The 14,639-nt window shown below is 34.6% G+C and overlaps 1 protein-coding gene across 3 annotated transcripts in view; it reads left to right on the top strand.

The window, feature by feature from the left end:
• RBM26 (RNA binding motif protein 26) overlaps positions 1–11,776 on the top strand; it is a 48,401-nt gene extending 36,625 nt beyond the window's left edge. For all 3 annotated transcript variants that reach the window (XM_063149509.1, XM_063149510.1, XM_063149508.1), the window contains 4 exons: positions 1,594–1,803; positions 3,481–3,567; positions 6,374–6,487; positions 9,589–11,776. In XM_063149509.1, coding sequence (XP_063005579.1) covers positions 1,594–1,803; positions 3,481–3,567; positions 6,374–6,487; positions 9,589–9,678 — 501 coding nt within the window. In that variant the 3' untranslated portion in view covers positions 9,679–11,776. The remainder of the gene's footprint in view (positions 1–1,593; positions 1,804–3,480; positions 3,568–6,373; positions 6,488–9,588) is intronic.
• Positions 11,777–14,639: the final 2,863 nt, after the last annotated feature.

The raw sequence follows: 14,639 nt of genomic DNA, 5'->3' as shown, positions 1-14,639 counted from the left end.
GAATAGAGATGGTACAAAAGCTTATGTGAGTAATGCTGTATAAGTGTACTGAAAGCTTGTTTATAAATTCTGCATCTCATAAAACAAGTGAATTGAATGACATATAAATTAGGAAAAGTGGGTACACGTTTAAGATAAAGTTACATCATAGCTGAGTGCACTAACCTTACTCTGTATCTAAGTCTGTTTGTAGTTTGAGTTAGGTAAAAAAGAGCTCTTTCAGGACAGTAATATTTAAATGAATTTTCTGAAGCCTTTAGCAAATACCAACAGAAGAAAAACAGGCTCATCAGTAATGCACACTTATGTTTCAGGGAACAGCATGAAATATATCCCTTGCCCAGATTACAAGAGGCATATGGGGTTTTTTTCCCTTGATGTTTGTTTGATTTTTAAGTATTCTTAAAAATTCTTCTAAAAACTTTTATTTACACATTATGCTCGTGGCTTTGACTCCCACAATATTTAATGTGTTGTTTCTTTGACTCATAACCTGTTTTTCTGTTCCAGGTGACCCTGACTTTACTGAAAAAAAATCTAAGTAGTTTACAGCTTGTTTGTTGAGTCAGCATGCCCTGAGTTACTCACTTAAACATTTTAAAATGCTTAAAAAACCCCAAACAAAGAACAAAACTGAAAAAACCCAAACGCCTCAGGATTATGCTTATAAAAAACTAAAAAGCAAACTATTGTAAAATTATCTGAATAATTTAACGAATAAAGCCATAAGAAAATTATCTCTTCATGGATGGCATCACTGACATGGATTAAAGTAGTGCCATCACTGCTTGAGTTTGTAAACACTGTAGGATTTATTAGAAGTGTGGTGATTTCATTTAACATTTGATTCCCATGGCAGATGTATTCGGGTTCAAAAAGGTGTATTTTCTTGCTGTAAACATTGAAATTAGATACCTGAAAGTGATCTTTCAAAGCTTAAAGTAACTTTTTAAAATTATTTTTTTAAATGGCTGTCCCTGTCATTAGCCTTTTGATAGTTCTTGAAGAGGCTATGCTAGTTCTTTAGAAGGGGTACACAGGTACTGTGGAAATGGAAATTTTTGAGTACCTAGAGCCAAGTGTTCATTGAATACTTTGTCCTTGGAGGTGCCCCTTTAGAAGCCTTTGTTTTGCATCTCACAGTCCTGTGGCCAAAAGCTCTTAAGCTGCAATAATTCTGGTCAGAATAAAGATCTTGCTTAAACTTCAGAGACAAATGAATAAAATAAAGAGACTAATTAAGTAGCTAGACCCCATAACAAGAAATTTTGATAATGAAATTTCAGTTATGCAGCAGTTGTTTTTTTCCTATGAGGAATTAATCTTCACAGATAAGGGCTCTTTTGATACCTGGTTCTTGTTTCCTATTTCCATCCTATTATTGGTCTGGTAATAATTGACCCTCAGATAATTAGCTTTTGAATGTTACTTAAATGTTCACCTTCTGTTATTTTCAGACCTGCAAACTGTTCTTTCCGGGGCTTTCTTAGGGATGTGTTTTTAGGAAACGTCAGTATATATGTGTTTGTTAATTCTGTCTAAACATGCAGAGTGTGAATTTTAACCCGTCACTGTTACGTGTGCACACCGCAGGCTGCCAAGCGGGGCATTCTCTCCTCAGTGCGCGGCAGAGGGGTTCACGCCAGAGGCCGGGGCGCGGCGCGCAGCAGAGGCAGAGGGATCCGGGGCCGCGGCAGGGGCAGGGGCGTTCCTGTGCACGCCGTGGTGGATCATCGGCCCCGGGCGCTGGAGATCTCCGCCTTCACCGAGAGCGACAGGGAAGATCTTCTGCCGCATTTTGCGGTATGTCATAACTGCGCTCTTTTCTTTCTCCTTTGGATAACGTCTTTCCATTGAATCGCTTATTTTCACCTGATTCACTTCATCTGGAAATATTGTCTAGGAATGAATCTTTAGCATGATATGCAGAGGAAGCAGTAGGAAAAGGTAAAACAGGAAAAATACACGATTGCTTCAACTAGTTATAGCTCTAATCACATAGCATTTACAAGGCTTTTTTTTTCTTACAAAGACAAATGGCTTGTAATATTTATTTACATTTATTTACAAATGTAAATTTTTTACATTTTTTTAGGTACAAAAAGATAAAATAATTGAAGGGATGGTGAGAACAAAGATTTGTTGGCAAACTTTCAGTACCTGAAGTCAGTCTGTCTTTGTTGGAGTACCTTAACAGGTGCTTAACAGAAATTTTCTTCAAACGTTTTCCATACCTTTGCCCAAATTTCTGAGTTTAAGAGTCAGAGTAAAAATTGTGTACATCTTGAAAAGGCGTCGAAATATTTCTGTCTGATCATATACTTGAGCTTAAGAAGTCAGATATTTTCCTACTTTTCTATTTTCAGTCTAAAAAATGATAAATTGGCATACATAATTTTTTAGCAAATTTTTGTTTGCAAATGGAATAGTGAAAACTCAACATAAATTTATAAAACCACTTCTCCTCCAATTGAAAAAAAGAGTACAACAAAAGCAAATTTGTTTATTTTGTGGAATAAATGCTAAGAATATCATGTGAATCTCCATCTGTGCAACCCTCTTTATTTGTTTGGGGTTTTTTCCCCAGCATTCAATTGCAGTGGTCCTTTCTGAAGGGAGAAGTCTAGGAGCCAGTTAGTCCCTAAATTCTACTCCAGTCAGTGTTCTTAATATTTCTTGTCAGGCAGTCATGCAAGAAGCTTTGAAAAAAAAATCAAACAAGGACCTGTTTCTCTTTGTATAGGAACCTTATTGTCTTTAACAAGCAAAAATATTAATCAAAAAGAATCTTAGTAACATGAACAAAGACAAATCCATTCAGTGTTAGTAGGATAACTGAGAAAAAAAATTAATTACTCAGTTTTGCAGGTTGCTAGTTTGATGTTTTAAACTTGCTTAAAATTCCATTGGAATGCTCTGAGCTGTATTGCTGATTTTGTGATGTGAAACCACAATCCTCTGCACGTCAGCAATGCAGTCCACTTGCACAGATGTGTTCTTTTGTTGGTCTTTGCAGCTTACAGTGATGGCAGTATCAAAGTTAGCAGTACCATTGTGACCATTAATAGCTAAGTCATTTTATTAAGAAGCTGAAATACAGTAAAGTTTTCAAACTTTTTCTGCAGCTCCTGTAGAAATATTTCTGTGGAATAATTTCATAATAGACTTATGTAATCATTTCAAGATCCCATCTTTCTAATCAGAAGAGAAATACCGAAGCAGAGCGGCCTGTTTCTATAATATTTTTACCTCATACCTATAGGAATTGGGAAATCCAGAGACAAAAGCACTTTGATGGTTTAGAAGTGCAAGTACGAGTAACTCTATTCTTGTCTAGATCTAGTACTCTGGCATTTAGACTGAAGTGTACACTGTTCTAGTTTTCTGCGGTTTTTTAATGACATTTTATTTAGGACTGTATTTTTAGGGGTGGGAGAACTATTTTACTAAACTGTTTTTTTGTTGTTTATTTCTCAAAAGCAATATGGTGAAATTGAAGATTGCCAGATAGATGACTCTTCTCTCCATGCGGTGATTACTTTTAAAACAAGAGCAGAAGCTGAAGCTGTGAGTATAGTCTTTCTTGATAGTACACTGCAGCATTCACATACTTTCTGTTTATGTTACACTTCTGTATTTGATTAAATGTAATGCTGTTAACTATTTTAAAACTATTGACACTATTGAAAAGTGTAAATTAAACACAAATGTCAGAACTTATGGCACTGAAATACTTAAAAAATTAAGTTTATAGCAAAGCAAGGTGCAGGATGTAAGAGGGAAATTAAGAGAAACACTTAGGAATTTATATTTAGATGTCTTGGTTTATCTTCATTTAATTGGCAGGTTTTTTCACCTGAAGACTTGGTACCCTCATAGTCTACCTGTAATTTTCACTGACATCCTGCAGAGTCAACCTATATATTTATTTGGGGATCAGTTTGGTTTACCTTTGTCTAAAAACCTCTGGTTCTGTAAATGGGATTTGATCTGATATTTTTTCCCCCCTTTTAGCGTATTTTTAGAAATTTGTGGAATTACAGAAGCATAGGTTTGCAGAAGTAACTTTTAGAAACTAAAATCTAGAGTTGACTTAGATTATAATTTGCTATCATTACATTTGGACCATTAGAACTTTATACATTTGGCTCAGCAGGACTGCTGCATTACTTGGTCCATGGTATAGGCATATAATATAGGTATATTATGTGATCCTGAACAAATTAATGAACATATTTGTTCTACAAAAGCTTTTTTTCCTTCAAAATCCTTGTGTCATTGTTGGGATGGAGTAATCCTGAAAATAGTAGGGACTACAGCAAGAGTGAATTCATATTTGCAGTGTTGCTGTATGAAAAGATTTCAGTTTAGGTTTATATTTTGTACAAATTTTATCTTGTGGAGTTTACCTGAACACAGTTTTCATACCTGGCCAGACTATTCTCTTTTCATCTTGAGACACCAGTGAGGTGATTGACAGAAAAAACTGCTATTTACAATGCACATTAACCACTGGGGACAATAGCTTTGAACGCTCAGAGTATCATTTATGGTTAGATATTTTGATATCCATGTGCCAAAGATGTTTTAGAAAAACACAGAATTAGTTTTGTTTGTCAAACTCTTAGCTATAGGAATGATGAGCACTAACTGTATGGAGATAGTATTTATATAAAAAAGGAGGTACAATTAATGGTACATGGTGGATACTGACTGATAGAGGAAAGCTAGTATGGTACAGCTGTATTGAAGGAACACAGTTCAACAGTGAACAGAAGTTCTGTTCAAAGATAAAAGCTACTGTAATTAGTATATTCATACATGAATTGAATTAAACTTGGGATTTTAGTTCTGGTGCTTCCTGGTTTTGGGTACTTCCTTTTGCAGTTTCATATTCTTTGACATTGTAGTTTACATAAGAAATACTCTTAAGTGTGGAGAGAAAGTTCTGCTTCCCTGAAAATAAAAATAGGTCACCTAGAACAATAATTTGTTTTTGTGGACTATCCCAATAAAGTCTTTACTTCTCCCAGATGAAGTATGATTCAGTGCAAGGATCAGGATCAGGACTCATGATCAGTGTTTGAGATGTCCATGTTTTAGTGAGCATTAAAACATTTAACTGTCAGCTTTGTGCTTGATTAGACTTTGTGTCTAATTTCACCTTCATTTTTAAAGGAAGATTTTATGAAGACTAGATTCAATCAAATGTAGGAAAATTTGTATTTTCTTTAAGATTTTCTTACATATTCAATTCAATGTATTTCCATTGGAATATCTGTGTTTACAACTAATGCATTAAGGCTGGTAATTTGGGAATTTGTAGAAGGTAATCATTAAAAACATCTGCTGAGGCAAATTGTGAAGTAAATGCACCTAATATTTTACCTTATTAAATGAAAATAGACCTAGACTTTATGATCATGTATGTTATAGCCTAGAAGGAAGAGGAAGATTCCCTGTTGTAAAACGTTGCATTTTTATGTAGTAGTAATTTCTTCCAAAGATTACAAGTTGTTTTTGGACCTAAATGTCTCTTATAAGTACTTTTAAAAATTGTAGTTGTGTGACATTGTGATGAGACCATGGACAAAAAGCTCCTGAGCTGCATTTTAATAAGCATAGAATCTTTTAAATTTATCATAAATTTATATGTACAGATTTAAAATTTATACCTGGGGACTTTAATATCACACAATTCATGTTCAGATGTCATTGAACATGTAATTGTTTCTACATTTCACATTATGCTGTACTTTCAGATTGTACTATAAATCTTTTGTGACCATGACGGTTATTTCGGAATGTTGCTAACGCTGATTTATGCTCATTCATGTTACTTTAATTTGAACATACTATTTCTAAAGCAGACACTTAATGCAGCTGGTGCTTAGAAAGACATGAATATCCCATAAGTTAAAAATTTTTACATTTCAATTACAACAGCTTTACAGGAACGTTTTCCAGTAGATTAAATTGTAATCACAGAGGGGCTTTTTTTTCAGTTGTTTGGTTGTTGGGTTCTTAAAAATATGTTAAATCATTTGTAGGGATGTCTTACTTCTTCCAGTAAGTTATGCATTAACAGTTTTGTGTCTGTCTTTGAAAGGTGAGGAACCCAGCAAAATAATACTTAAAAACCAGGAAGGTGTTGGTTCAGTATGTTACCTGCATTACGAAATGATTTATGGTTTTCCAAGCTTATTTTCTTCTGAATGTATTTTCATCATTTTCCTCAAAGAATGTATGAATTGCATGTGCAGTGAATCAAGTTGTTTCATTTAACCTATTAACAGTACTTCACTATGAACATATTGCAACTTAGACTTTCTTTTGTAGTCATGTGTAACTAAGATAGTTAAACTTGTTTTAGGCTGCAATTCATGGATCTCGTTTCAAAGGACAAGAGCTAAAGTTGGCATGGAACAAGCCTGTTGCTAGTATGTCAGCTGTTGAAACAGAAGAAGCTGAACCTGATGAAGAAGAAGTAAGCTTGCTTTTTCTTTATTTTTTATTTTAATTTTTCTTTTTTAAGATGAAATAATACAGCTTTTTCAAAACTAAAATTTATCTGTGGATTCATACTTGTATTTTTTAATCTAACTCACGTTTTGATATCTGAAAGTAGATTTCTGTATATTTCTTGGGGTTTAGGGTGTTGGAAGTCTAGATACTTTGCTTGTGCTTGCAGAAATATTTAATTTCTTACATAACAAAAAATTTTAGAGGATATAGCTAGAAAATGGAAGGCGCAAGTTTGAACTTGCATGAGATTGATGATTTTGTCCAAAACATGGATTTGTGCCATCTACTTTTGGCACTAATTTCTTAGAGGATCATATTTTAGACTCTAATTTTACTTTATGGATATGGCTCAGAGGATACAGGTGAAGGAGTAATTCAGAGCATTTTTTGACTTCACTGAAAGTGAAGTGATCTGAAGTACCTTTGCTGAGTGTTAATCTTCATCATGGTCCATAAGAGATACTAAAGCCTTGTCCAAATAATCCTAATTGATTAAGGTAGGAATAGTGGGGCAATATGTATTGATGCAGTCTAACTCATTACACTCAAAATACCTATGTTTGTGAATTCAGAAAAATAAATGTCACCTGGGTATAAAGTCAAGCAATCTTTTTCCAAATTTATTTACTGTCAGTTAACTGTATCCACATAATTGGCACAGAAAAGTTGAAGTGGAAGTGCACTTTGACTTACTTGATGACAGTATTTTGTCCGCATCTTTTTCCTGTGGCCTTTTGGTGGATCTACCTTAGAAGCAGCTTCACAGGTTTGCTTTGATACAACCAAATTTGGTTAGTTTTCTTACATTGGTGGTGTTCATTTTCTGTTTTTTTCCCAAAGAAAGCCACTTTGTCTGCTGGCTTCCTGTCTCCAAAAATGCCAGTTTGTTTTTTGTGTGGCAGTTGAAGATAGATGCATTTGTGCGCTCCAGTTTACTGAGTGCTACTTTCCTCATGTACACAAACCTCAAGCGTTGTCAGATGGTGATGAGCTGTGAGTGAACAAGAGACTATATTATGGAATCTTCAGAGCATTGTAGGTATTTTGTCACATCTCCTTCAGGGAAGTACTGCCTTGGAAGATCAACAGCGGTGTGTTGATGCAAGGAGTCTGCATTTTTGAGAGGTCTCTTTTAGTAGCCACTTCACTGAGACTTTTTTTGTAGTGAAGGAAGGGCATGCAGGGATATGCAAACATTTCAGCAGAGTAAAGGAAGGAATGTACAGATTCATTGGTAGGTGAACTACAGAGAGATCTGTCTTTTAACTCCCTTAGCTAATTATTCTTGTGGAAAATACCTAGGAGTTGAACTTGGATGAAAACCCTTAGCTCTTCATGGGTTTTGTCTGCTTGCTACTTACTTAATTTGTTTTATAGCAGCAGTTGTAAGAGCATGAAAAAGTTTTGCTTCAGTCTTTTGGACTTGAGCACTTTAGAAAATCCCTGGTGATTAGGCAGCTAATTATAAAAGCATCTGGTATTCCTAGATGCCTTATGTTCTACACCTGGGTGCCTAACAAAAAAGTTGACTCTGCTGAGTCAACAGTTGACTCCTAAGAAGAGTATAAAATGTGTAAGTAGAGATAAACTTTTAATCGTCAGCGGTTTGCAGTTGAGGGACCTCTTGAGTCAGAGATATGATGTCCTCATAGTTAAAAGGCCCTGACATGTGTTTATTGTATTAATTTAGCTGGTTTCTTTAGAATCTGAGTATCATCTGTAATGTCCTGTATTAAGAAATGCTAGTGTTCAACTATGTCTACCCTGAATAAATATTGTTCTATTGGATCTGCCACCTACATGTTCTCTCTTCACTTCATGATACTTAACATGCAGGGACACTGTCATAGTTCCCCTCAGTTACTATATCTCCCTGTAGTTGTTCCCCTCTATGGAAGCCTGGCTTTTTGATCATCTGTACTACACTCATTCTTGTGCTCTGTAGAGTTCTGCGCTGTGCACTGCCCAGGACTACTCCTCTTTGACTGTTGCAGTGTTGTATTTTAGCTCAATGAACATCGGGGAATACCGGGAAAGAATCTAAGTCCTCAGAAAGCTTCTGTGTTTTAGTCAGGGTCAGACTATGCAGGCATACATCGATAGACAGGTAAGGAGTTAACAGAGCTCCTTTTGAAACTGTGCTTTCCATATGCAAGACTAATGAAGATAGTAGTTTCTCTCTCAGAAGACTTCATAATTTTTCAAATCAACCTTCACACCTCTTGCTAAATTTGGAAATACTGTAGCAAAAAACCTACCGTTCCTTAGACACAAAGAATAAATAAGAACACAGCAGCTGTCTAACAGCTGGGCAGTTTTGCTAGGGAAAGACATCCTTGTGTTTTATTCCTTTCTTTAGCAATAGCAGAGTTTGCTGTGTTAGGGGGTGATGGTCAAAAAATTTCCAAGACAGGATAGTTTAAATACACCTTTATGTCTATATGTAGACAGAAATTAAATCAACTTACATTCAAAGGCTTTGAAGTCTGTCAAGTTACTATCTTACGGAACAGAATTGAGAATATACTAATACAGTGTATTAATACAGTGTATACAGGTATTCAGAATTTCTCTGAATACCTGTCTCCCTGCCTAGTTTAAATTTTTATATTGATTTCAATCTTGATTAAGCTGTCAAAATAAAAAAATCCCAGATTCAGCCTTTTTGATATTGTGGAACATGTGCATTTAAGCTCTTGGATGTAAACAGATGTAGATACTGTGAACATGCAAAAAAACATTAGTTTTCACTATAGCATATTAAGTTTCGTGGGAATATAGCAGCTTGGACATGAATGATATGCTGAAGAATCAGAAGAGCTGTTTAAGGATGAGGTGCATGTGTCATGGTCATCTTGAAGTCTATTGAAAAAGGTTTCATTTGCCATTTAGTAATATATCTACATAAGACATATATCAGTGTACTTTATTGAAAGCATTAATGTTTACCTATTCACAACCAAATTTTCTTCTGTATTAAAGTGCAAGTGCCAGAGGTTCGTATTTTGCCTTTTGATTTTTAACATTTTTTGATATAATGGTTATCACATTTTTCTCTTGAAGTTTCAGGAAGAATCTTTGGTGGATGACTCACTGCTTCAAGATGATGATGAAGAGGAAGAGGAGAATGAATCTCGTTCATGGAGAAGATGATTCAACTGATCAACGACAATGCTAGAGCTGCGCCTGTGTTGCATTAGTATTACCTAATGTACTTCTGCATCTTTGTATTAAAAGGGGTTTTGTGATGAAGTTGGATTCAGATATAGATTAAAAAGCAGCTGGTCGGTTATACATTTTGAGAGATTGATGTTTGAGTTACATTTCTGTAAATGATTGCTAAAGACATCATACTAGGAACATATGCAATGTTTTTATTACATAGTTCTACAGAAAGTTACAGAATTCTTTGGGTTCTTTGTAATTTACTGAATTGGTCAAACACAAATGACCAGAAGTTGTTATAACATAGATAATTTTTGTTCTATTCCAGATACGGAATGAAAATTTGCATTTAAAATCTTTGTGAATGTTTTCAGAAATGAATAGATAACAGTACTAAACTGAAGTCTCTAAAGTTATGTATTCATAATATTGCATAGTAGTATGCTTAGGCTTTACTATGTACTAGCCTTTTGTTGGATTTGTGTACGTATTTTACCTATGGGTTTTAATGATAAAGTGTATGACTGCTTTGCATATAAGTCCTTATGACTTTAAGATGTTAAAAAAATAAAGAAATGGAATGGTCTTAAAAAAAAAAAAGAAAAAGAAAAAAAAAAGCAATAACCAAAAAAGCTAAGGCAATGGTCCTTCATGATGAAAAAAAAAAAAAAAAAAAAAGAAAAAAAAGAGAAAAGACCATTCCAGATGGCAACCCCCACCCCCATGTTCACAAAAGGAGCTTGAATCACTATCACTTACACTAAAATAATAGTGAATATATGAAACCAATCTCAATCGTGTTTTATCTACATTAACCCATGGTGTACTCTTCATAAAAACTTTTGGATGTTCTGAAGTTGAAGTGATGCAAGTCAAATCTTAAATAGAATAGTACCCTCAACAATAAGGAATTTTTGTTATATATCTTGCACTGGGCAACTCTAGAAGAAAGTTTGATGCCACAAAAATTACATGCAGTACTGAAATACAATGTAGAAAAATATGTGAGGAGAATCTCAGTACTTAGTAGGTAATAGTCTAAACATTTGGGTACACAACTTATGCATTTTTTAATATTCTTGTGTTTTTATGATTACTTTTTTTCATTTCAAATGAAGCACATGGAAAATCCTGTATTCACACTATAGCACATATTCACCATTCAAAAATAGGTGAAACGTTAGTGTACTCTACAGAAAGTCTTCATTGGCTCTTTCTAGCTGGTCTTTCTGGTATGTGAGGTCTGAAGTTGCTTCTTAGGAAGGGGAACTGCCTACTCTTTTGCAAGTAAAGGACTTCTCAGGAAGACTTGGTCTTATTTCTACTTAGTGGCATTTTACTGGACTGGTTTCAAAAGGAAACCCATGTTAAGTATTAAATTCTTGGGTTTTGTTTTTTTTTTCTGAAGGGAGTGGGTGGGGTGTTGTTTTGATTTAATCTTTTCCCCCTCATTAATTCATTAACGAGTGCATCATAATACCACTGTCTTACTTATCAGATAGATGGATATGAGCCTGTACCGTCATTCACTTCAGTGTTGGACTCGATAATCCTTGTGAGTCCCTTCCAACTTGGAATATTTTGTGATTTTGTGGTAGTACTTCAGTTAATAGGGTGTTTTCTTTAGTCCATATTTTTGTCTTTTGCTGGAAAGAGGGGTAGAATGGGTATTAGTCATGTCCTTCTTTTTTTTTTTTTTTTTTTTTTTCCAATTCCAAAGTAGAATGGAGGAAAGTAGATGTAGTAGCATTCTAGAGACAAGAGCTCCAGCTGTAGAATTTTTGTTTGTGCTTTTCAGTTATTTGAAGGGATTTCAAGAACTGGATCCTGTTTGTTTTTTTTTGTTGAGCTTTTTGTTTGATTTTCCCCTCTGTCAGAATGTGTATGCATATCTTGTTGCAAAAAACATGCACTTAAATTTTTGTACAGTCCTAGTTTCACATTGAAATGTCACAATTGACTGCCGTGCTTGTTACACTAAGTTCTAAATTTTGCCGTAAGGAATTGTATTTGGGATATTGATTTCCTTTTACACTGAATTTCAGGCAAAATAAAATATTTTAAGGAAGTTTTTATCCAGTGCTCTGAATGAGCTGTTCTAATTCACTGAATTAAGTGCAAGCTTTCCTACTTATTTAATTAATTTAGTACATTTGGAGGGGGCCAAATTGACAATCCACAATGTGGAGATTTTTTTGTGTGTTGTCTTACAGAACTTGGACAGCACAGTGAAACACTGTCCATCCTACATAAAGTGTTTGTATGGCATGTTTTGTTGTTCAGACCTGCCTTTTCAATGCAGTCACTCAACACAAGCTACCACCAACTATAAGTGTGTTTACTACACAGGTGCTTCTTACAAATCACCTGAAGTTGCTGTATCTTATAATTTGAAAACTTGGGTTCCAAGTTTGCATGCTTGTTTTGAATTCAGCCTAGTAATGCATCCATCCAAGATTCATTTCACTGAAACTTTACACCCTGCAAAGGAGGAAACCTTTTAAAATTCTTTTTATCACCTTCCTTCTGCAAACTTTCTACTGCTGTGTATTTTGTTCCCTGCTGTTACCTTGTGACATTCTGAGTGGTTGAAAAACACCTGGATCAGAATGGCTTGGCTTATTCTCATTTTAAAACCAACCCCAGTCAAAACCAATCTGTGGCTGTGTGACATTCAGTATAAGAATACAGTGTCCCAGTTACAGTCTGAATGAATTCTATACAGATTTCTATCACTGTCAAATTATTTTCTTCATTTGATTTCTTGTTGGCTTGCTCTGTCTTCCTTGACTAGCCCTGCTCTTCCCTCCATCTTTTTGCTGCTACCTTAGCCAATGCTTGTCACTTCAGTTCAGTCAGATCCTTATTAACATAGCTTATAGTGAAATCTTTTGTCACCTGGAGCAGCATCCTTGTTTCAGTTAACAAACCAGACATCCTGCTGGCTTGGTTTTCCTCAATACAGCTTTTCAAAATTTCCATGGAATAAAAGGTAACATTTAAGAAGGTATGTGATTTTCCACTTGGATGCTAAAGGACTTAGGTAAGATGTGAGCTGACATGCAGTTCAATGGCAATATTGTTTAAAACTAGATTTGGTTGAACTACAAAACATTTGAAGTAAAGAGAATCAGTAATTCAGACTATATTACAATCTCTACAGAACAGTAGGTTAACAAGAATAAATCTTTGAAACAATATTTATGGCCAGAACTGTTCATATTTTTCCTTCTCTTAAGACCAGTCATGCACTACAGTTGTACAAACACACGAAGTAATATAAAGGGGTAGAGACCTTCAATGAAACACCTCATTGACTAATTCAAATTTGCTTTTTATTTTATGTTGCAACTAATGAAGATAAAGTCAGATTTAATCCTGTATTACTTATATTTATTACAACTAAGACAGTAAGTTACAATGAAAAAAATTAGAGCAACTGGAACAAATAACAGAAATTTGAGGGGTTTCTGGGAAAACAAGTGATATTTGAAAAAAATTTTATTATTCATCACAGTGGTCTGACTGGAGCTGTATCTTACTGTATTGGTGTTACAGCACTTGATTACTTTCAAATGAACCTGTTAAGTCAGACAAAGTAAAAGTTCTTGATCAAGATAAAAGAAGAAAACTTCATCTTTCTATAATGAGCAAATATGTCTGTAAACTTATCCTTGGGGCAGATGAACCTTTAGTTTTTGTGGACTCTGTAAAGAGGTCAGTGTAGACCTTTTTAAATGCACTAGTGTGCTTGTTGCGTAGGTTTCTAAATACTGCAGTCTTTTAAGTTTTTTTATTTAAATATGCCTCTGCATGTTTTATTCTGAACCATGTTTTTACTCTGAGGACATCAAAAATACAACAAAAATAGACTTCGGTGATTTCAATCTTTATTTGAATTCTGTTGAGATCTAGTGGGAAATCTAATGAGAAGGATTTCAAGGACATACCACCTATACTACCCATACAATCTATTTTTCCTAATAGATAATTATTTTTAAAATCCTTCTATATGTGTTAATGCTAAAACTTAATGGTTGTTCTTTGTTCTTGGCTTGAGTGAAGATTAACGTTTTTTTCTTCTTCTTGCAGTAAGCTTGTAATCCTGAGACCAGTTGATGTCTTTGAAAATCATCTCATCTGACCCTGTGGTATAGTGTAGTAATTTTGATATTATAGTTTTAATTCTTGAATTCCAATATTCTTCTTGCTTTGTTAGCAGAACAGATTAATTCAGTTTCTCACCTTTCTCTGCCAAAGAGTGGAATACCATATTTAGCAAATCTGTCTGGTCTAGTTGATGAACTGGATTTTAATATTTTCTTATCAGCAAATAAAAGAAAAAAGTTTGAGACATATACTCTTCAAAATTCATTTTTCTGAAAAACATCTGCAGTAGACCTGTTTCTTTCATTTTGACCTCTTGGAAACAGAGAGGGTAGAATAGCCTTTTTACTCTTTTACACTATTTTTTTTTTCTGTCTTGCAGATGTACATAAATTTTTGGTAGTAATTTGATGGGTAAAAATTTTCTTTAAAAAGATTTTCTGATATCATCTAATGTACACTCTTTATCTGCAAAGAAAAGGGAGAAAAGCACTTTCTCTCCCAGGAGAAAGTAATTTCCTGACAAGCTCAGAAGATTACTGGAAATCGGAAATGTTGTTTACAAGCCTGAAAACTTCAGCAGTGCAGATGTTCTTTTCCTAGTTGCTGAAGAATGGCTTCGGTTTCTTAAACCTAGTTTGAAAGGAACAGAAACACTAGCTTCTCAAAAATGTTTTTGTGATAGTCTGCAGCCAGACAGGATATGTCCCAGCTCTATGACCCATGAACTCTAAGCAATAATTTGCTCTCTAGGGAAATGACAACTTTTTTAGCTTTTAAAGGTCATAATTTGTTCTTTGTCTTGCACAAAATTTTGTGTAATAAAGATATTTGAGCCAAAG

Source organism: Melospiza melodia, chromosome 2 (assembly GCF_035770615.1).
Source record: "Melospiza melodia melodia isolate bMelMel2 chromosome 2, bMelMel2.pri, whole genome shotgun sequence".
In the NCBI taxonomy this organism is placed as follows: Eukaryota; Metazoa; Chordata; class Aves; order Passeriformes; family Passerellidae; genus Melospiza; species Melospiza melodia.
Note: the sequence above shows the minus strand (reverse complement) of the source record. Positions and strands in the feature narration are given on the sequence as shown.